General features: G+C 39.1%; 1 protein-coding gene across 1 annotated transcript in view; it reads right to left on the bottom strand.

Annotated features, from left to right (window-relative positions):
• Positions 1-24957, bottom strand: part of fhit (fragile histidine triad diadenosine triphosphatase) — a 265926-nt gene that overhangs the window by 34267 nt on the left and 206702 nt on the right. Inside the window, exons 7-9 of the mRNA XM_053673957.1 lie at positions 20726-20871; positions 16459-16488; positions 4674-4742 (exon numbers count right to left, since the gene is read on the bottom strand). Coding sequence (XP_053529932.1) covers positions 4674-4742; positions 16459-16488; positions 20726-20871 — 245 coding nt within the window. The remainder of the gene's footprint in view (positions 1-4673; positions 4743-16458; positions 16489-20725; positions 20872-24957) is intronic.

Raw genomic sequence — 24957 nt, 5'->3', positions numbered from 1 at the left:
ACATTGTTCCTACACAGGAACACTTGAGTCGCTCAAGGCTTTCCACAGCGCCGGTGTCATCTTTTAATGCACATACTCTTCCTGACTTAAATTAAATTACCGTCGAAGGAAAGACGCAAAACGGCGCGTTTTCCTATTCCATTACTCATCTTCTGGAGGCTTAATGAAAAGGAACGTTTTTTTGTCTTCCCTCCACAATTCAAAGAACAAGACAGAAGAAAAGAAAAAGCACGATACACAATGACAGCTGCTTCTTCTTCAAGGTGACACGGCAAAGAAAATTGCCAATGCCATCTTCCACATCAGAGCAGGCAAGAGCACAAAATCTACACCTAAAGCCAGTGTGTTTCAGAGAGAGACGCCGTCAGTCGCTTTATGACCACACTGTGCCGAATGTCACATCGTCTAAGTGACGTGACAAAGAAAATGGCACTTGCGAGGCCACTGCCTAACGCTTTGAGGATAAACAGCCTCAGAGTGACGGCTGGATCAGCTGCAGCAGAGATGAGGCCTGTGATCGGACGGTTTGAGGCCCGCGGTAGAGGAGAAAGACAGATGAGGGAGAGAGTGCGCGGGTGCACGTGTGAGATGGAGACAAAGAGAGGCGTTGGCAGAGCTAGAGGTGAGAGAGGCGAAGAGAAAGACAAAGAGATGGAGAAAGGTTCAATGACAGCCAGAGACAAAGGAATAGAAGGAAAGTATAAACAAAGAACTGCATATCTGAGAGAAAGAACGGGGGGAAAGGACAGACAGATAACGAGTCAGAGAGAGAAAGAGTTGAATGAATGGGAAAATGTGAGGTGAATTTTTCACACATTAGGTCCATTTTTCATTTCTGTCATTTCCATACACCACTTATGCTATAGGCTATTATCTCATGAAAAAATAAACAGTCATCCAGCATACAGTGTAGCAGCTCGTCTGAACATTTTTAGACGTACCTTTATTCAGCTATCTTTGGTACAGCAGGTGTATACAACAGTTCCAGTTGTAGTTGTCACAGGGTGTGAGGAAGAAGAGCTAATATCATTAACCTAGGTTGCCAAATTTCAGCTAAATTTCCAGGCAAACTATGCCTTGGCATGCACTGTGGTGCATATTTATTTCCGATTTACAGATACGATCCACTCCTTTTACCTCTACCAATTTATAAATATATCTTACATTAGAAATGTTTCTGTGCATCATAGACACACTGTCTGCACTTAAAGTTTGGCACTGTTTGTGGAAATCTAATAGATTTCTTTATGATTCTTTATGTCATTTTAAACTAGCCCAACTCAGTGTAAAACTACAACCTTGACAACCCTCCAATTAACTGTCCTGTCTGATGCTCCTCCCTCAAGCATAGGGCAGTGTGATTCCTGCCCCAATGGACATCTGTTAGTCCTTCATTGCATGGTGTTGCCACACCTTCATTTATCTCCAATTTTTTTTCGATAGGCAATAATACAAAACTATTATTTTCCTATGTAACTGGAAAAGGGGTACTTTCACTTTGACATAACAAAAACATGCCATGTGAGATGACCAGGAAGTGCTGTTTGCACTTCCTTTTCTGCAATCACATGGCATGGTGAAGGTCATCCTCAGAGGGCTCTCAAAATTTGTTACATTTTTCAATATTGAGGCAAAATTACTTAAAGGAAAAAATGTACACATGCTGAGTTAAGTTAACATAATTTTTTTTTTTTTATCATTTAAACAAGTTGATATATTTTGAGTATTTTGTAAAATGGTAAAATTGAACTGTCGCCATATGGCAACAACGTGCGATAATGGAACTGTTGTGTGTGCGTTCATGAATTGAAACAGGCCTACATAGCAAAAAAACAAACACAAAAAAACAGTAGGCTTCTCTAATAGTATATTAACATTCTTCCACATTAAAAGTAAGAAAAACTGTTGTAATTTCAGAGCTTTTGCAATCGCACCTTATGTTCTAAATGTTATGTTTTAAGAGAAAGAATACGTCACCCAAAACATGGCTGGATTTAATTCTTGTATGTATTATGAATGAGTAAATCCGTCCACATACTTTTGACAACTGTAATTCCTTTCTAGAAGATATAACTTGTACATGCTTACTAGGTGTCCAAAAAAAACCAAACAAACAAACAAAAAAAAAACTATGCAACTTATAGTCTGGAAAATGCAGTCATTGGAATTGTAATCCCATTCATTTTGTGCGACCACTAGGTGCAATAATAACTCTAGAGTTAGCATGCGGCACCACGATTGCAAAACATATAATTTCAAAGAGTTTAAAATGTATGGAGCTGTGAATGTGGATTTTATGTAGATTAACATTTGTCGATGATTATATATGGCACCCCTAAGGACAAGCAACCACTGGTGTATGCTCTTAAAACTAGGGATGGGCACGAGTACTCAATCAATAATCGAGCATTAAAACGGTGATTGTGCAGTTTTTTTCTCCATTTTTCCTCTTTTGCTCTGACGTGTTTCTGTCAGCCATGCAAACGGCTTTGTGCGCATACTACTATAATTACGGCAACCGTTCACATCATGACAATATCCACCTTGTTCCTGAGAAACCAGTGAGCGCCACCATGATGGACTCTAACTTCCGTCCTACTGTTGTTCTGTTCCGGTCTCTGTAAGAACCCTCATTAAAACTGACTAAAGAGAGCGACTGAATTACTTAAACAGAAACTTTCTGACTGTTAGTAAGAATAAAAATGAGCAAAGATCAATTCCGTGTTCTAGATTGAACTTTATTTTATTTTTTTTAGAACTATATTTAGTGTATTATTTAGTTGTAGAACTATCATTTTGTAACAATCACTGGAGACTAAAACACAAAATACGTACCTACACTTTTAGAAAAATACTTAGCAAACCCCGCACACACAGGGCCGTGGCGGGAATCGAACCCCCGACCCTGGAGGTGTGAGGCGAACGTGCTAACCTCCAGAGATGTTATCACAGGTAATACAAATTGTTCCAGCATTGATCCATTTTTCATTTTGTATGACTTTTTCAAAAATAAAAAAAAAAGTAAAAACCTTGCACATTCATCCACACAGAGTAGGTTTCTGCATGCTACTTCACCTAGATGCCACTCACTAGGCCTTCAAATAAAATGGTCAAGCCCGCTGCTCCTGAACTACACTTCCAGACATCAATTACAACACATGCAAAAAGAAAGACGGAAACAATAGAATTGCAGTTTCCTCTGGTCATCCTCAAGGGCAACAGCTAGCTGAACACTTCTGCTGCTTAAAGGTGTGACTACACGCCGTTTAGTACCAAGACATGCACCAGAAAGGCCTTTAATGATTATTTATAGACACGTGAAAATTTCTTGACTGCTCTCACAAAACAAGCATATTTATTTTATTCTTCCCGACCCCCATGCCCCCCTCCCGAAGCACTTTGCGGTATTAGTAAACGCAGGCTGCTTTCTATTCAGGGTGGTCATTAGAATATCCTGTAGTGGCTGTTATTTATTTATTCCCTCTAGCAGCAATGATTGCACATTTAAAATGTCACAGTACAACAAATGGGGGGGGGGGGGGGGTAAAGCGGAATATATATCGGAATAGGGACGGAACTATAAAAACCACAAAGGAATTTCTGTGTGGGTTTGTCATCGTGATACATTTGCAAATATCTGGGTAGGAGGCTGCAATAAGAAGTGAAAAGTGGTGTTGTGGCTACCTGCCGCATTTACGGCTAGCCTGAGGATGCACAGCATATCGGCGCATCGCTGACGTTTATGTGTGTCCTCTTGCTTGCGTGACCCAGATTAGTATTTATGAGAATAGCGCATGAAACGTGGCAGCAGTTTATCGTAGAAGGATCTGGAGCAACAGTGTGAAGCCCCAGGCTGGGTGGAAGACGCCCTCTGTTTGGACAGATTCTAAATGAAGGTATGGCCATAAAGCATGAGTGGAAATTGTGGAAGTTGAAGTGGAAGACGAGTGGTCACTCATCATTGATGTTACCTACCTCACTAGCATTTGAGACACTAAAGTGAAAATAGTAATAATAAAAATAACAATAATAATACTTTTTAGCATTGAATCTAAGAATTATTTTATTTTATTTGTTTTCTGCTGACTGTATTTTGCTCTTAAACAACTCACAAGGTTGAGTTTCTAAGCCTAGAATTAGCAAATACACAAAAATTGGACAGAAAATCTGACGAGAAGCTGAATTGCACAATGATGTCTTCAAAATTGTTGATCCGTATTGATGGTAGAGAGAGACGGTCATTTTTGAATGCATATATCTTCTAAATGCGCATTTTGTCACTGCTTTGGAGCACACCGCAGCTTATTAGATAAGGCTAACATACGCATACTAAAAGCCAACAAACTTCCATTTTGATTTCACCAGGAAATTTTGTGCAGTGAAGAACCTATGTTGTGAAAGTTCTTCTGAATGTAAGTTGTAATAGCGTGTTTCTACCAGAGGGGGCTCCTTATACCACAAATGAACAAATCTTACATCCAGCAGCTTTCATCTTGATGCTTCAAGAAATGCTTCACATCAGGACAGGAACTCTTGAGTAGCTTGTGTATTTATCCGATCCCGTACACTGTTATTTGCATTCGCTGTGTAGAGATCTTTCTCTATCAAATATAATAAGAGTCCAACTTTCCCCCCAAGCCTGAAATAAAAGGTGTAAACTTGTCATCAGTTACCTCATCGTAGATGCTGTCGTTCCTCTCAAAGTCTCCAGGCTTCCTCGGCAGCACGTGGACGTGCACATGCTACAAGTACGAGAAAAAAAAAAAAACAGAAAGAGCTTTCATCACAATCACTTCTCACAGCCACGCTCTAGCAAGCACAATATCTGCACAGATACAATACTTAATTAATTCACAATCTGGCATGGGGCCATGCTGATTTTCTGAAGTAAATATTTACTCTCCCTGCTCACAAGAGGGCTACAGTAAATTCCGCCAAGCGTAGGTCTGGTAAACCTCAGAGATTTGCACATGTGGTTTTTTAAAATTGTTTTAAAACTTAAATTGACTTTGTCAGACGTCCTTTGCAGCTCCTCACTGCAATATGCTGTCACAAACTAGACCATCTGTACGGGTGGCTTGTGAAACTCCGCTCTCCTTGGGTGCACATTAGTCAAGGTTTTTTTTCCCCCCGCTCTGTTTTGAGTCCCTGCACAACTGGCTCTTTTTTAATTAAACAAAACTTACCATGTTGGGTTTACTGCATTATTCGGAAATGGAGTAATTTTTTATTTGTTTAGTTTTTTTGATGAAGTTCCCTTCAAATGATAGTAGGAAAAGGGCATCCACAGGGACCTGTATAAATGAACCATTCCCAGTACATTTGCAATCAGTGAGGTGCAAACATTCACTGATGCTCAAGAAGGACACATGATACATTAAGAGAAGGGGGGGGGGGGGGCTAAACTTTTGAACAGGATGATCTTTGTAAAGTGTTTTTACTTTGTTTAAAGATCTTCATTTTTTTTTTCATTTAGTACTGCCCTTATGCCTTCAGCTACATAAGATATTTACATGTTTCCCAGAAGACAAAATAATCATCCTGTTCAAAAGTTTACACCCCCCTGGATCTTAACGTGTCGTGTTGCCTTCTTGAGTATCAGTGAATGTTCGCACCTTTTGTAATAGTCGTGTACGGGTCCCTCAGTCGTCGTCACTGTGAAAAGATGAACCTCAACATCATATAGTCGCTGATAAAAGGAAAGGGGTCAAATATACAGAATGTGCTGGAAAAGTAAAGAATGTGCAGGACCTGGAGGATTTCTCTGAAGAACAGTGGGCAGTTTAACTGCTCAGGAAAAACATGGCACAACTATCACAAAACATAAACACAGTCGTTGTTCATCCAGTCTCCATCCTCACAACATTCTACAGAGGAACTATTGAGAGCATCCTGAGCAGCTGCATCACTATCTGGTTCAGAAATCGCACCGTATCGGATCGCAAGACCCTGCAGCTGATAGTAAGGACAGCTGAGAAGATCACTGGGGTCTCTCTCCCCTCCATCATAGACATTTACACAACACGCAGCATCCGCAAAGCCAGCAACATTGTAGATGACCCCACACACCCATCGCACACACTCTTCACCCTGCTGCCGTCTGGAAAAAGGTACCGAAGAATTCGGCTCTGGCCCTGACGGCCACCTTGTGTAACAGCCTCTTCCCCCAAACCATCGCACTCCTCAATACTCAGAGACTAGACTGACACACACACACACACACACACACACACACTGAATTGAACACCATCCCATTCCCAGTGCAATATTTACACATTCCTGCATTGACTCTGTTGCATTTTTGCTGCTACTGTACTTCAATACCTACTGTACTAAATATCGTATTTAATTTCTTGTCATTATTATGCACTTTACCTGGCTGCTACAGCAATAACTACTAGGTCCATATTTGGTATAAGCTAATCTGCTGAAGATTAAGCCATAGCATTTTATGTTTACACTTACAGCATTTTTAAATTATATTGTTACTCTTTGACACCTATCTTTTGCATTACTTGTTATATCAGACACTTCCACACTAAAACTGTGTACTGGTCGGTGCTACACTATCACTTACTGTACCTATTGTCCTGTTTTAATAGTACTGTACTGTGTCGCTAGCACACGTTTTCACGTGCACTTTATGTAAAAACATGTAGGTCTTATTTAGTTCTGTGTCTCGTGTGGTTAGTGTGTTGTTTTATGTAGCACCGTGGTCCTGGTGGAAAGTTGTTCCATTTCACTGTGTACTGTACCAGCTGTATATGGTTGAAATGGCAATAAAGCCACTTGAACTTGAGCGTCAGTAGTTTTCCTCTACTGGAAAGTCTTCAGGACAGACCAAGTTGTGCTTTCTGTTTTCTTGGTCAGATGAAAATCTGCATTTTTTACAATTATTTCAAGAGAGAGAGAACAAGCAGAGCGTCTGGTGAGGGAATGACTGTTTACAGTCAGAGCTGCTATAACATAAATGATAACAGGAACTACTCTATGTTGTCTTTCCTGTACAGACATTCCACAACATTAAATGCAACCATAAACGGATAAAAAGTATCACACTGGCAACTTGCTGCGGTGTAAGCTACATAAAACACTTCGGGACATACTTTTATTGGAAAACTTTGGGGTGGTAAAGGTAACTCTGGTTTTATAGCGGGCCACATCACACCATGCCACCGTTTATTATTTTCCTATAACTGCGCACACCATGGGTCATGAAGGTCATGCATCACTGGTCTACCAAGGGGAAGTTGGGAGGTTTCCAGTTTGAATATCTCTTCAATTTGGATTTGTTCACGATAAAAGTGTTAGAGCTAATGGCACCTTGTAAGTTTCTTACAAGTTTTATCATTTATATTATCATCCTGAGACGGTGTTGAGTGAGGACATGCCGTTCTGTCTCTCACGTCGGACAAATTAGAGTTTTCGGACACTTTTATGAAGTATCATCAGTGGACACATCAGGAGTTGATCGTAAATCTACGCAAATAACACCCTCCATGTATCATCACAGCTCCTCGTCATGCTATCCTGCACCCGTCCAGGGTATAATAACCACACCGCTGGGCTTTTTATTCATTTTTCATTAGTCTGCTTTGATAAACAGCGCGTGGCTCGGCAAATAACTGTTTATAAATCTTACAAACAACATAACGTGTTTGCAGGCATCTGCCTTGTTGCCATGTGGTAATGAGACCATTTGCATAATGACTGTATTATTAAATTTGTCTACCTTGAGGAAACGTTGAAGAAAAATACAGTGAGCGGCTTTTGTTTAGGAAGAAGTCGTTTTAGAACGGATTTAGAAGAGCTGGGGAGATTCGAAACTTTAGGACTAAAGGCTAACAGACTGCATCCAAGGCTAAATACAGCCTCGTGTAGGCCTGATCTAAAATGAGGCCATGCATGAAACTATGTGTGTGCTGATGTGATGTCATTTCGTTTTCTGTATTATAGCACGTATAGCGTTGTGATCAGCTCAGGTTGTGCCTCATGGAACAATAAAAATCATGTATCCGACCTTTCCCGTCCTACCCGGATGCTCACTTGGTATAAAGCGCATGCAGGCTTCTTCTTGATATCCCATTTCTAATTTTATCAGTGTGACTCAGACAGGGAAAAAAAAAAAAAACCAGGAGCTACGGAAAGGTCAGGCGTTTAACGTGCGTCACGGCCCAATTTGCATGTGTTTTGAGGAGACAAGCTTTTCCTGCGTGTCTGAAGATGTGCTTGTGTAATGCTCTGAAATCCCAGAGAGATGTCATGTTTACAAAATCAACTTTTACAAAGTCATTTTACCTGCTCATAGAGATTCTCAGTCGAATCAGAGTTTAGCACTGTACTAAAGTACTGTTTGTTGTGGAGAGTTTAGTGTTTACTGTACTGTTAGGTGTGTTAGTTTTATGCCGCGGAATTGCACATGGATATTCAGGCACATCCGTATGACATCATGATGGGAATAATATGAAATTACATGCACTACATGTGAAAACGTGAAAATAAACGAATCATGTCAAAATTAACGTGAAAATACACAAATAATGTAGAAAAAATACAAAAAAAAAAATAATACATTACCATGTGAAAATAAATATATCATGTAAAAAAGAACCTGAAAATTAGCAAATTATGTCAAAATTAATAGGTGAAAATTAATGAATCGTAAAAATAATAATAATAATAACAACATGAAAATAAATAAATTATGTAAAAAAATTACAGGTGAAAATAAATGAGTCATGTAAAAAAAAAACACGAAAATAAACAAATCATAAACAAATGAACAGGTTAAAACAAAGTAATCTTTGAAAAATTAAGCTGAAAATACACACATTTTTGAAAAATTAATTAATGAATTAATCTGGAAAAATACAAATGTGAAACATGAATGATGTGGAAACGTTAGTACATGAAAAAGGAATCATAAAAAAAATCATGTAAAAAGAAATGAATCAACAATGTGATGTTTGTGATTTATTTTTTTTTTTTACAAATAATTCATTGATTTCCACGTGATTTATTTTTTCCTTTACACAGTTCATTTATTTTCACTTGTTAAATTTCCACAAATTTTCACCGATTTTGTGAAAATAAACCACATAGTGCACAACATTACAAAAGTTCAAATGTGGAATCGTGTGATTATTCACGTGTGAGGTTGGTGTGACTTTTCTCTTAAGGTCTTTTGTACGTTCGTGTGTCACTGCGTTACTCATCCTCTTGTCTCTTACTCTTTCACATTAAGTCAAGCACCGTGACTTCAGGAGGAATGATCTATTTCGAGGAATAACAACAAACCCTACTTGACGTGAATTGACCATACTCTTCAAAATTGTTAATGGATTTTGCTGTTTTTCCAAGAAGTTTGCATTTGTCCTTCAATAAAAACCGTCTCAAACGTCCCTGGACCTGATTTCCCAATGACAAACATGTGCGACGTGAAACTAGCTACTCTCAATATAAAAGGTTTGTAAAGTTCATAATTAAAACAGATGCCTATTAATTAGCTCCTGACTCAGGACAAACGAGCAAAATGGCTGCTCCGCCATTTATACTGTTTAGGTTAAATCTAGTCAGACAGCCAGACAAATGTATTTTGTCATGAACATCTGTGCTCCTATTAAGACAGGGGGTTAAAGCGACATTCTCTTGCAGCCAGAACTCCTAATTATGGAAAGAAGGATTTATTTTTTATTTTTCCCCCAGAGCCTTCTGCAAGCTTGGTTCCGAAAGCGGCGCGTAATTTACCAAGAGATTCATCTTGCTTTGTGGTTTGATGGGACCATTTTACTTCACGCTGGTTAGCATATGCTCTGAATTGCTCTTTGCACAAAGACACGCCAATGGATGCGAGGACCTACGCGATCGCTGCAGCACTAATATTTACGTGGCCTCTGGTGAGATCTGCCAGTCACGCATAGTACGCAAGTTTCAATCAAGCGGGCTAATTGCAGGATGATTAATTTAGATCTGATTTATTTTGTGTGCTCAATTTTCTTTTAAACATAATGGCAACACTGGGTATCCCAGCACAAGAAATGCAGGCTAATTAATTTTCATCTGATTTGTTTTGAGCGCTTGGTTTTCATTTAAACATAATGGTAACGATGGATAGCACAGTACAGGGTAATAAACTTAAATCAGATTATTTTTAAATTCCATTCATTTGCTTTAAAACCCAGGGTATTACTATACAGAAAACAAGACATTTATGACACGATCATGCCGATTGTGTACCGCTTATCCTACACAGGGTCGTGGGGAGCCCTGAGCCTATCCCAGGAGACTTGGGGGCAAGGCGGGGAAAACCCTGGATGGAGTGCCAACCCATCTCAGGGCACAGTCACACAGCCATTACACACACTACGGACAATTTAGAGATGCCAATCAGCCTACAACGTATGTCTTTGGACTGGGGAGGAAACCAGGGTACATGGAGAAAACCCCCAATGCACACAGGGTGAAGGAAACCCTCTGTGCACACAGGATGGTGCTGGGAATCAAACCCCTGACCCTGAAGGTGCAAGGCAAATGTGCTAACCACTAAGCCACCATGCCCCCCATCATATGAAACAGTTTAAAACAAATCAATTTTAACAATGTGATATGGACGAGATGAAAATGAAAGATTCTGCTGCGAGGAAAGAAGGGACAAAATGTTCCTTCCAACATCCTGTCCTTCGTGAAGGTAGCACACTTAATTACAGAAAAGGACACATCGTGTTTATCAGGATGTGACTCAATTACCAACGCAAATCAAATGCACATTAAAAGGGGTTTAGCTAAAGGACCAACTCGAGCACTCTTCACCAGATATGCAGTGCCCTCCACTAATATTGGCAGCCTTGGTAAATATGAGCTAAGAAGGCTGTGAAAAATTGTCTTTATTGTTTAACCTTTGGATCTTTTGTTAAAAACAATTCACAAAAATACTCTGCTCTCATGGATATCAAACAACTGCAAACACAACACAGGTTTATCAAAAAAAAAAATCTTTGTTAAATATAGGTGTGCAACAATTATTGGCACCCCTATGAATTCATATGAGAAAAATATATTTGAAGTATATTCCCACTGATATTTTACCTTTTTTTAAGTACACCTGGGTGACTAGGAACAGGAGATTGTTCACCCATGACTTCCTGTTTCACAGAGGTATAAATATGAGGTAACACATAGGCCAAATTCCCTTAGTCATTCATACGAGGTGTAAGACCAAGGAATATAGCTGTGATGTGCGGCAAAAGGTTGTTGAGCTTCACAAAATGGGGCGTGGCTATGAGAAAATAGCACAAGCATTGAAAATGCCCATTTCCACCATCAGGGCAACAATTAAGAAGCTCCAGTCAACTGGAAATGATACGAATAATCCTGGAATTGGACATGTGTTTATATCGTCTCAACGCACTCTGAAGAGGACGTTTCGAGTGGCCAAAAAATCTCCAAGGATCACAGCTCTAGAACTGCAGAGGTTAGTTGTGTCTTGGGGTCAGAAAGTCACCTACATCAACACTAGTTGTTTGGAAGGGTTTCAAGACAAAAGCCTCTACTCTCATCCAAAAACAAACTCGGGCGTCTTCAGTTTGCCAGACACTACTGGAACTTTAAATGGGATCGGGTTCTATGGGCAGATGAAACCAAAATAGAGGTTGGTCGATAAACACCAGAGGTGGTTTTGGCGCACACAGAGAGGTACAGTAGCCATATGGAGTACTTCATGTACACATCCACTGGCTGGAGGGCACTGTACACATCCAAGGCTAGGAGCGGTAATAATGTTAATTGGAGTTTGCTTAAAGTAGGATCAATAGATGTCCAGCGTGCAACAAGTTCCAGTCCAAACATCATCCGAATAATCCCTTAGCTATAGACACTAGGAGAGGATGTACAAGAGGCATGTGTACTGCAATGACCTTCTCCACACATAAAGATAAATATGTTATAAATCCATTATAAGCCAAGAGCCATTGATCTGACTAGTCCATATACACACAACTGAGTTATGTTGGCAATGATGTATATATTCAGGCATTTTTTTAATGTACTTCAGACCATCATGCTCTAGAAGCAAGATAAATGACCCTCCTAAGGAAGACAAATGACTAAATTCCTGAGTCATTCCCCGCTTTCATTCTGCTAGATGGAGAATGAGGAAACCCAATTTTACCATATGAATACTTAGAACACTCTTCGGTCCTCATGTAGCTTCAGGCTGGGAAGTTAGTAAAAATGCATTCATTTCTATAGAGTGTGGCTTTTTTTATTCAATCACACCCTCTTTTTTTAAACTCCCAGCACCTGATTGCAATAACACCGGTGACAAATGGCACGAGCGCACTTAACATAGCAGGTGTGCTACGTGCACAAGATAATCTGTTTTCATAAAAGGACTGGGCAGGAGTCTAATTTAGAGTAAGTCCGTGGTGAAAATGAGTTTATAAAATATGGAGATTACTCTACTTGCTTACTTAAGAAGCATGCAGTACGTTAATGGAGTCCTCTCCATTAAGGCTTTCACACTGCCCCAAAGATGGCCGTCGTCCCTACAGCAAAAAGATCGAAAGATATAACACAAAATTGTATCAGGTCCGCAGATTATTTGCAGGCCATGTTGAGAATGGATGCGAGTTTCTCAGCCCGGGCCACAGTTCATCCATTCGAGTGGAAAATTCCATCTGAAATCTATTTCAATTTAACCTTGTTTATATTGACAACCTATATCATCTCCTCTCAAACTCACAGCAGCTGAGAAATTGGCCATCACTAAATTGGCAATAAAAATAAAGATTAAAAGGAGGTTCACCAGAGGTGTTTTTTTTAGCTCGTATTCTCATATTTTCACTCCTATAGAGCTCACTTCTGAAAACAGCTTCATTGTGTTTATTAATAATTCATGTTGATTTATTTTTTTCTTAACACAATTTCAAGAATCAGTCTCCCCAGACAGCAGATGGCTCATGGACCAGTTAACTCCTCAAGTACCACGTAGAACACGACTCCAACACAAACTTCCGACCATGCCGCAGAACTTCCAGGCCAACCAATAAGTCAAAATTCCATTTTAGGATACCACAGCCATTAGAGGAGGTGATTGAGTATGCGGGGTTCGGCAGCATGGAGGAATTCGCGCCTTGCTGTTAATGCTATGACCGCAGGGCTGTTTTTCTCCACCGGGGAGGATTGATGCTACCAGCATGCACTGCGGGGCTAATGAATACGAAGGAGATGAGACGAGAGGGAGCAAAAGCAACATTAACAACTGTGGCAAAAAAAAGACAACACTGAAATCCAAGCATTCCCAAACCCATCCATTAAGCAGAAGTAAATATGTTTTTTTTTTTTGTGAGGACAGCTTTGCTTTGCTTTTCTTTCATTACCTTTGCCTTTTGGGTGAAATTGTGAATATAAAGAGATTCACAGAGAGTTTACTTTCCTAACTATGTTCATTGCTGCTGAATTTACAAAAAAAAAAAAAAAACATCAGGTTGATAAAAGTGCCTTGTAATGTTTTGGGGTCCAATAATAGTTTACCATTACACTATCGATGTGATGGAATGGCATAACATCAAGACCTACTGATCTCCTGGGATTTTCACACATAGCGCTCTTTAGAGTTTTTACAGAATGGTGCAAAAAATTTTTTAAAAAGTCCAGAGCGCGACAGCCTTGTTGATGAGAGAGATCAGAAGAGGACGTCCAGACTGGTTCGACTTCACAAATAATTACTCTTTCCAACTGTTGTGAGCGGAAAAGTGTCTCAGAACTCACAACATCCCAACTCTTGAGCTGAATGGGCTCCAACAACAGAAGACAATATCGGGTTCCTCTGCTTCAGCTAGGAAAAGGAATCTGAAGTTACACTTCCACAAGCCGTTGAAGACTGCAAAAAGACCAGGTGATGTTGGACCAGGCGATGCTGTTTTAATGGTTTGGGTCCAGCGTCCAGAGGGACATCGGAATCCATTTGTCCAATTTGTATCTAACAATAAACATGACTATAAAGGTGATATAGCTATGACCCATCAGATACGGGTTTCTGATCCATGAACCACTTCTGCGTCTTTTTCATTAACTAAAGGAGCTGCTTTCTATCTGAAGAGGCCACAGGCACTTATTTGAAGATCTCTTGAAGGTAAAGGCTTAGACGCAATGCTCACATCACTCAGGAAACAAGAGCGCATGAAAATGTAATGCACAACGGACGTGCTGCTGGATACCTCGTAATCGGATCAGCCCACGTTTACTGAAGGATTTCACCGGATCCTATGCGGAGTAACTCGTTTGCAGGGAAAGTGACTTTAAATCTTGTGCCTTCAGAGACATAAAGTGGAAGTGTGTAGCTTTTTTTTCCGCTCCCAAAAAAAAGAAGCTCAATGTTATGGTTTTTATGTAATACGCAGATATTTCGTTTTCGATTTGACGAGTCGGAAATGGCAGATCCTGTGGCCGCGGGTCTGATTAGAGTCATTGGGATTATGGGGCCTCCTCTGGGTTCCCTGGCTTTACAACTTCTCATCGAATTACACCATTAACATTTCAATACTACTCCCTACTTCAGGCTACAGGCAGTTCTCTCACTGCAACCACTATAAATGTATAATTAATAAACTTCCATATGCAGTAAAACTGGGTATGTGCACATTAGGGACAACACTGTTAATGCCATTCAATAGGAAAATTAGCATTGGGGGGGGGTGAGAATGGTGGAAAATATCAAAATTTGCTCAACTTATTCAGTGAACTTGGATTGTGAGTGTTTTAAGCAATCACTACAATACTAGTCCTAGCAGATTGACTACAAAAACATAAAATACTTTTTTTTTTAAAAATACATAAAATTACTTATTAAAAATGCAATTATCCTCCATTCATCATGGAAATTATTCTAGCAACGTGCATCAAATTATGGAAAATGCTCAGGAAATAATCACACTGATGACTTAAGAAAGATTCAGAGACCCAGTATGATGTGGGTTATTTAAATTTCAAACGATACCAAAGCGACTTATGGTGATCTACAGTCCTGCCGAGTTACACTGTAACCCTAATCACTGCTGATCAGGCTAATCAAACTCGGAATATTAACACCAATGTTTTAACGTTGCAAGGCCAGGACCACAATTGCCTTTCTGTGCAGAATTAAGATCTTAGTCGAACCCTTCTTCATTGCAATCAGCACGCTACCTGCTTTTCTTCATCAGCTCATGTCCATAAAAAAGAAGGGGGCCTAATTTGTCAAATCTGGAAGCGTCGTGCTGGATTTCAATGAACTCCGTGCTGAGCTGTTTAGTTTCACGGACCATATGCGGACCATATGCTTATTTAGGATGCACTGACACTTACATGCTCGGATAATGACATCTGATACTATGTGATAATATATGACACAAGCCTGGTGTACATTGCTGCGATAATGACAGATGATATGAAATGACATGAAATGGATGATGGGAATCAAAGCAAAGCAGACTGCAATCTGCGCTCTCCGACAATATCAAAAGGAACTACAGCATCAACATAGAAGCAATCATCACTGCAACAAATGCTAGCTAGACAAGACAAAATGTCTACAGAGAGTGCTAGCCGAGTGAAAAGTACAGCCCTTACCACTATATTGTTCTTGACGGTCAGCCACTATCGGTTATAGATAAATGGGGTATTCCAAAACAAGTGAAAATTCTCTACTGCAAACCTACTCAATCCAAGGTCCCAAGAAGCTAGCCAATGCACTTCATCTTAAATCAATTAGCTAACAGTATAACGTAGGAGTGGGGGGCAAGGTGGCTTAACAGTTAGCATTTTTGCCTCACACCTCCAGGGTTGTTCTCCCCATGCTTTGGGGGTTTCCACTGGGTACTCCAGTTTCCTCCCCTAGTCCAAAGACATGCATTGTAGGCTGATTGGCATTTTCAAATTGTTTGTAGTGTGTGAATGAGTGTGTGTGTGATTGTGCCCTGCGATGGATTGGCACCCCGTCCAGGGTGTCCCCCACCTTGTGCCCTCAGTCCCCTGGGATAAGATCCCCACAACCCTGTGTAGGATAAGCGCTACAGACAATTGATGGATAAAGAAGGAGTCTTGCTGCAAGTGCACGAACACACATTGGTGCTTTCCATGGCCACTATTTGAACTGGGGAATCATAAACAGAGCTAAACAACATGTCCTTGATTATTTCAGATAACCCTAACCAGAGTCGTACTCTTGAGTGCAAAGAATCACAATTCAACATTTAATGTTGTAACAGAGCAACCACGAGGATGTATGAAAAATGTGGGCCTCTGGCAAAGACTTTCATCCAAAACTCTTACTGTCTCAGTCTGTCATTCCAACCTTCACCCATAAAGATATAGACAAAGTATTTTAAAATAACCCCATTAAAAATTGACGAACTCCACGGATTTGGGTCCAAGCTAAGCATCAGTGAGGCCTCATGATAAATTTAAAGGAGGTGTCTTTACCTTCACCGTCTGTCCGGCCTCGGGTCCATCCTGTTGGGAACAGAAGCAGATAATTAGGAATGGTTTGGAATTCTGAAGTATCCCTGTCAATAATTCAGCAGCATTTTAATTTCAAATGAATTGTGGCACCGCTGTAGCACCTCATGAATTTTGAAGTGAGGTTTTTACCTTTCCACCTATTTTTCACATATTTGACAATCAAGGGATTGTCACAAGTTCCTGAATAGTTGTGAGAACACTTAGGATTTAGAATTGTGGATCTGTGAAAATGATTTGTGTTACAGAAATGTGGAAGATGTGAATATGTATGACAAAGTTGTCCCTAAATGTCATCTCAGTAGACCAGGGTTGGTCCAAAAAAAGAACTTGTTAATTGTCATGGATATAGCCAACCTCACTTGACTGACAGCTGGGGTTGAAACTAGGCGACACATTTCTATTCCTAATGCATACAGATTATCACGGTGTATAAATCCTATGCCTTAGTAGAATACTAATTGAACCTTAAAAGCCCAATGATCTCAAACATATACTCTATATGGTATCATGTGTACTGCGATAAACATGTTTCCAGAATCTTACCATTTACATTTATTCAAGGGTTCTTCAGATAGCCATGGGTTTAAAGGGTCCTCCAGAGGGTTCCAGATTTAAACAGATTTAAAGACAACCTACTATAATCTAAAGCAGGCATGCATTCTCAACAAAAAAAGTTTAATATATCACCCTTTTAGGTTTCATGGTTTCCATCTAGGGAAATGAGGAGCTCTCCTTTAGAAGTCTACAAAGGATTAACTATTAAGAACCCTTGAGGAACCTTTCTTCAAAGAGTGTAGAGCTGCACTTAAATAAAAAAAATATGTCAATCATCCTTAAGGGCTGTTTGGATTGCCCCTCTAAGGGAACTCTTAAAGGTTCCATGTAGAACCCTGGAACAAGAACAGAAATAGAAACCTTTTGGTGAGCTAGCCAAAGAACATTACTTTCAAAGAGTGCAAAGCTGCATTTTAATAATAATAATAATAATTAAAAAAAAAACAAAAAAAAAAACAGTCCCATCAAGCATTCTTTGAACAGCTCACCAAATGCCTCTTTGATTTTTCACTCTGAAAGAACTCATCCATCAACTACCCTTAAAGCTCTTTGGTTTGTCATGCTGGGGGAACTCAAAAAGGTTCCACGTAGAACTCTAGAACAAAGAAGCCTTTGGCAAGCTATCCAAAGAATCCTTGAGGAACCTTTTATTCGAAGAGTGTAGAGATGTACTTTAATAAAAGAAAACCAAAACCATTCATTAACCACCCTTAAGGGATCTTCAGTGTGTCCCTGTGGAGGAACTCTTAAAGGTTTAATGTTAACCCCTAGAACAAGCAGAAACACTTTGACCCATTGGTGAGTTGTAGAACAAAGTTTGGAGGAGTTTAGAGCCATATGTTAATTAAACAAATTAAACCAACCACCCTTACAGTCTCTTTCAATTGCCCTCTCTGGGAAAAAGTATGAACCCTCAAACAAACAGAAGCAGAAACCCATGGGTGAGCTATCCAAAAAAAAAAAAAAACCTTAAGGAACTGAGATGCACTTCAATTCAATACATTATTCCAGCAGGTGGTATTCTCCTGAGTTCTCCATGCAACTAAGATTGAATTTTAAAAAATCGCTTGAGGAACAGACTGACAGATGTAAAAGAACAATAGGCAGTGCAAATGGCTTATAGTAACATATAGTTTTTATGGTTCTTTAACATTTCTTCGCTAAAGCTGTCCACATGGATGATTTTTCCATGGTAACAGAATCCATTAGTTAGATCATTATCAATGATGGAGTCTCAATTGTAGACTGAAAAGATAAGGGGAACAAAGAAAAAATAATTGTGGTTCCATAATGCCATTAGTGTAGAACAAGGAGGGGTGGCAGACTCATTTTACGTAACAGGCCATGTTACACATAGTGGGCGAGACAGAATAAGTTAGAATAAAGATTAGAAGATTTATTGAGCCAGTCCTGGCCTGCATGCCTTTCTGTTTATTTGACATCCCTGATGAAGAAAAAAAAAAGGATGAAGTGACAAGCACTTCAATAGAAAAATTCCATTAACAACCCTTTTTGATTTGTTCCTTTAGAGGAACTGTGAAAGGTTCTGTTTAGAATCCTAGAACAACTTTAGGATACTTTTTCAAAGAGTGTAGAGCTGTACATTAATAAATAAATAAATAAGAAGTACCATTCCATCAACCCCCTTAAGGGCTCTTTGATTTGTCCATCTGGGGGAAATCTTAAAGGTTACATGTAATAATAATAATAATAATAATACACTTTATTTATGGGCACCTTTCAAGACACTCAAGGATGCCTTACAAAAAAAAAAAAAAAACATGAGCAATATAAAAAGAAACAATATACAACAATATACAAAAGCTATATCAAACAGAATAATCTATTCTGCTAAAATTATTTTAAAGACGTGATTTAAAAATGGAAAGACTTGAATTATTACGTATGTCTTGAGGCGAGGTATTCCAAAGACTCGGCGCAGTACAACTTAAAGCTCTATATCCCATGGTAGTAAATGTACAGAAGGTGTAACAAGAGTTATAGAAGCAGAAGACCTAAAGGTGAAAAACATAAAGATCACGAAGATGTGATGGTGCTAAATAATGAAGAGCCTCATGAGTGAAAAGTAAAATCTTAAATTGACTCCAGTATCTAACTGGAAGCCAATGGGATTATCTAAGAACTGGAGACGTGTGCTCAATCGAAGGTTTTCGCGTAATGATCTGGGCTGCTGAACTCTGGACTTTTTGAAGTTTGTGAAAAAGCTTTTGTGAAACAAAAAAAAGCTTTTGTGAAACACCACTGAGAAGACAATTACAATACGCAATACGAGACATAACTAATGCATGGACAAGGGCAGCAGTCCTATTAGTTCAGAGATGGTCGAAGATGATGACTAATTCACAGATGGTAATATGCTGACCGTGTAATGTTATTAACACGTGCCTTAAACGATAAAGTACCGTCAAGGATGGCACCCAGACCCTTACCCTTAAGGGAAAGAGAGCTAACAGAGTTGTCAATAGTCAATGTAAAACTTTGAAAATTTTTCAGTTTTTGTGTCTTTAGTGCCTACTAATAAGATCTCAGTCTTCTCATTGTTAACCTTAAGAAAATTGCATGTAAACCATGATTTAATTTCAGATAAACGAGCCAAGAGAGAAGAAGGTGTTGAATTAGGCTTTGAAGACAAATTTTCAGAACCCTTTGGTGAGCTATCTAACGAACCATCAGGGTTTAGAGCTCACGAACTTCAAATGATTAGCACAGAACCGTAACCACAGTGCTACCAAGATTGTGATGTAAATCTGAGAGACAGCCTCCACGGGGTCAGAACAAACAGTTTTGATTCTTTTCATTTCCATCACCTTTTTTTTGCTTTGTTTTTACAGGAAAATAAAAGAACTCCAGCATGGAACTATTTTTTTTTTATTGGGAACTGTGGGTACCGTGCAGCCTGGGACAATCTGCTGAAAGCAGACACATCTAATCTCCAATCTTGTCGCACTGCCTTTGAGTGAAGGAATATTGATTATAGCTTTTCGTCAGATAAGTGAAATGATTTTCTTTTGTCAGGCTGCGCAGCACAGTGGGAGAGAAACCATCTGGAATTAGCATAAATATCAAAGGTTATGCAAAATGAAGGTACTATCTCTCTCTCTCTCTCTCTCTCTCTCTCTCTCTCTCTCTCTCTCTCTCTCTGTCTCTCTCTCTCTCTCTCATGAATATTCCAGCAGGTGGTATTCTGCTGTTAGTTCTCCATGCATGTGAAATAACTAAGACTGTAATTTAAGAATCCCTTGAGGAACAGACAGACAGATGTAAAAGAACAATAGGCAGTGCAAATGGCTTACAGCAACATATAGTTTTTATGGCTCTTTAACATTTCTTTGATAAAGCTGTTCTCATGGAAACATGGTAACAGAATCCATTAGTTAGACCATTATTAATGATGGATTCTCAATTGTAGACTGAAAAGATAAGGGGAACGAAAAGAAAAAAAAAAACAATAATCGTAGTTCCATAATGCCATTAGTGTAGAATAAGGAGGGGTAGCTGACTAATTTTACCTAACAGGCCATGTTACACATAGTGGGCGAGACAGAATAAGTTAGTTAACTACATTTTGTAGTGGAATATGGAACTGAAATGGACTTTATTGGGATTTATATGTCATGAATCTATGAATTCAGTGTGCGAGAGAAATGTTTACCTGGATAGCGATGGTCAAGGAGGAGGCACTGAAGTGTTTCTCTACAGCGTTGGCCACTCTCTGCGTGGTGCTGAACAAATCTGCCAGTTCATCAGGCCGCAGGTCACGGAAACGCTCCACCGGCCTTACGGGACATACTAACACATCTACGACAACAATCGGTCAAGGAAACGTCCCCCATGCTCAGCGCTGACCGGTTCAACCTGAAATATTTAATCTGAAGAATGCTTTGTGGTTTAGGATCAAAAGAAGGATATGAAATGAGAGTTTAAGATTGCAGATTTTATTTCCTGGTATTTAGAACTAGATGTGTTAAACAACATAAAATATGGAATCTTTTGTATCAGGCCACACAATTTTTTTTTTTTTTTTTAAGTGAGCATAAGTATAGGAACAGATAAGGCTTGAAGTAAATTACAGTAAATAATACTTAATAATTGGTTGCAAATCCTTTGCTTGCAAAAACTGCATAAAGCCTGTGATTTAGTAACATTATCAAATTGATGGTTTCTTCTTTTGTGATGCTTTTCCAGGCTTTCGCCTTCCAGGCAGCTTCTTTCAGTTGTTTGTTTCAAGGGGTTTCTCCCTTGAATCTCCTCTTCAGGAGGTGAAAAATGCATGTCTGTAATCTTCCACTTTTCCCCCCTGATAAAGTTCTTAATTGAGTTGGCTGTGTGTTTTGGATAATTGTCTTGCTGCATGATAAATTTCCTCCCGAATCATTTCTCTATAAATTGCAGACAAAATGTTCCTGTAAACTTCTCAATTCATTCTTTTGCTTTGGCCTTTCCACCACTGAGGTTAATCTTGGTTCCAGAACTTTTGTGCCTCATCTCTGTATTTCTTTGTGAATTCCAATCTGGCTTTCTGATTCTTAGTGCTGATGAGTGGTTTGCATATTGTGGTATGGCCTTCATGTTTCTACCGTTAAAGTTTTCTTTGAATGGTGGTTTGTGATACCGTCACCCCTGTCCTGTGGAGGTTGTTGGTGACGTCACTGACTGTTGTTTTTGTGTTTTTCTTCACAGCTCTCACAATGTTTCTGTCATCAGCTGTTGTTTTTTTTTTTTTTACCTTGGCTGACCCATTCAATGTCTGTTGCTCAGTACACCAGTGGTTCCTTTCTTTTTCAGGACATTCCAAATTGTTGTATTGGCTATGCCCAATGTTTGCACAATTCCCCTCTGATTCATTTTCCTTCTTTTCTCAGCTTCAAAATGGTTTGCTTTTCTCCCATAGACAGCTCTCTGATCTTCATGTTGGCTTATCCTTTTTAACAACAAATGCAGTCTTCACAGGGGAAACTGAAGGCTAAAACCAAGAGTAGATGTTTAGAGCTATTTATTGTTTAAACAATCAGTCTAACAGGACACACCTGGGAAACAAGAAGCACCTGTCAGTCACTTGTTCCAATATTTTTGCTTACCTACAAAATGGGTGGTCTGATACAAAACGTGCTATGTTTTATGTCGTTTAACAGATATACATATAAATCCTAGGAAATAAAAGCTGAAATTCTAAACTCTCGTCTCATATTCTTTTGATCTCAAACCCAAATGTCTTCAGTCTACAGCAAAAACACATGAATTGACCTTGCTGCTCCAATAGTTTTGGAGGGGACTGTATATACTTTGGTTAACAGGGTTATACTTTCAAGATGACCTCATCAGTAAATATCATCAGACAGTATCGTTGAAAAACAAATAAATAAACAAACATAAACAGAGAACATACTTTTCATCTTCCCATGATCTTCAGGAAATTTGGATGAACTTCCTGTTAGCTTTTGATGTGACTTTTTCATAGTGATGAGGTAACAGGGTTGAGTGCAATTTGACTAAAAGTTCATTTCTAATAACCATATAGAATATTATCATCATCCATATGTTACTGCTAAACCATATGTGTCCAGAACATAAAACATGGATTTTGAGTATATCCGAACCAATGTTCATAATATGAGTGAGGTGTGAAGTTGTGATATAATAATACACCATCACTTTAAGTTACTAATCCAGATGATTACATCACTTAAACTTTACCTGACTGTTAAAATATGGGGAAAGACTTTTAAAGCAGAGTTCCCTACCTTGTTTTTCCCCACAGAACACTGTATTTCCACAGTTTTGATGACTCATCTCAAGGTAATTTAAAAATAAATAAATAAATAAATTCTAGCAAAGTAATTTAATCCGTATACTGCTGCTGAAGTGTGAAATAGCATTTCATATTGTCCACTTTAAAAAAAAAAAAAAGTGATGTTGTAAACCAGAGCTGCCCAAATCATTCTTCTTCCAAGCCAGATGGAAGACAGACTGTCTATAATAATGAAGATAAATTAAAAGAAATAAATAATAAGCCTGTTTAATTACTAGCCTTGCCTTTTAATTTAAATGAAAAATGTAATAGCTGAGTTTTAATCATTTTCTGCTGTTGTCTTTAACAGTGCTATGTAAATCAAGATTTTATAGATTTCACTCACTAGTTCATTCTGTAATTACAGAAATATATTCTTAGCAAACTTAAACTCATCTGAACCCAGGAATAATATTCATATCGCTAGCGTGTCCAAAATCTGCCTGATTTTTATTTTTTTTTGCCACATCTAGCCAAAAGCTTGATAGCATGAATGTAAACTTTTGGAATGAATCCTGTTAATGTCTTGAGCCTCCTCTTGTTAAATTTCCTAATAGCCTGCCAAGTGCTAACTAAAATTCAGATTCTTTTGACCATAACCACACCAACTGGGAGGCATAAGAATAGAACAGAAAAATAATGGGGAAATCTGAACCCTATATTATTCTAGACTGGCTCAGAATATTAATGAAGGCACTCACACACCAAACTGAAACAGAACAGACCCACAGTACCAGAAAAAAAAAAAAAAACTATTGGAATATCAGTGGCTCAGACAGGAAATATAGACTCAGTCTGAAATGTAAATGGATGACCTATCCTGATAAGCATCACCACTCAGGATAGTAAGCTCAGAACACAGAACTGGTTACCCAAAAGAATTAGAGATATTTCAAGATTTAGTACACATATCAAATCTATTTAAAATGGTCCTATTTCACCCCTCCTAACTGCCGGGGCTATGTAAATCGTCTGGATATCTTTTTACAAGACCTTCCACATTGCAGTATGTGCAACTGCCATACATCCATCTTATCATTTCGAACTGTACACATGTCAGTTCACATACTGTATATACTATATGGCCAAACTTTTGTGGACACCTGAGCATCATAACCATTTATTGGTCTTCCCCAAACTGGTGCCAAAAAGTTGGAGGAACACAATTGTATAGGGTGGCATTGTAAGCTACAGCATTACAATTTAACTTCTCTGGGACTAAGAAGCCCAAACCTGTTCCAACATGACACTGCCCATGTGCACAAGGTTTAACGAAGTTGGAGTGGAAGAAATCGAGTGTCGTGCACAGAGCCCGGACCTCGACCACAATGAACACTTTTGGGATGAATTGGAATTCTGACTTTGCACCACGCCTCCTTGCCTGAGATCGGTGTCTAACCTCACTAATGCTCTTGTGGCTGAATGGACAAATCCCCACAGCCACGTTCTCAAATCTAATGGAAAACCTTCCCAGAAGAATGTAGGTTATAATAATAGCAATGTGGGGACTAAATCTTAGAGTGAGATGCTCAAAAAGTACATATGGGTGTAATGGTCAGGTGTCCACAAACGTTTGGACATATAGCGTACGGCTTACTCAAGAATCCTGAGGAACTCTGTCTCCTGTTAGCATCAAGTGGTTCCTTCTTTAACATTGCTAGCCTTCTTAGCTTCACTCACTTCGCTGTCCACTACTGCTCTGTGTCATTGCTCAAAAGTGGCCTTTGCTTGTCATTCTTCCACTGGAGTCATTTTTCCTTGGAGCTATTTCCTATGAGCATTTGCATGCCCCACTGTCCCACTAGGATATGTACATAAGTGCCTCGAATGATTGAGTATCTCCTTAGCCATACTGTTTGCTCTCTCTGAGCAAGTATGCTTGACCCTGCTTACTGGGGTTGGTGTTGGATTCTCTACATTACCCTGTATCTCTTCACCAATATAGGTCCTCCCTTGGCATTATCTGCTCAGAATTTTTCTCCACAATCTCCACTGTCTATCGACTGGTGAGCCTGTGTCTGAGTGTTGCTAACATGGTTGAATGGGCTTTCCTCGCTGTACCACACTAGCAATGCTTATCCATAAACTCACCAGTC

The sequence above is a fragment of the Ictalurus punctatus genome, chromosome 21 (assembly GCF_001660625.3).
Source record: "Ictalurus punctatus breed USDA103 chromosome 21, Coco_2.0, whole genome shotgun sequence".
Lineage (NCBI taxonomy): Eukaryota > Metazoa > Chordata > Actinopteri > Siluriformes > Ictaluridae > Ictalurus > Ictalurus punctatus.
Note: the sequence above shows the minus strand (reverse complement) of the source record. Positions and strands in the feature narration are given on the sequence as shown.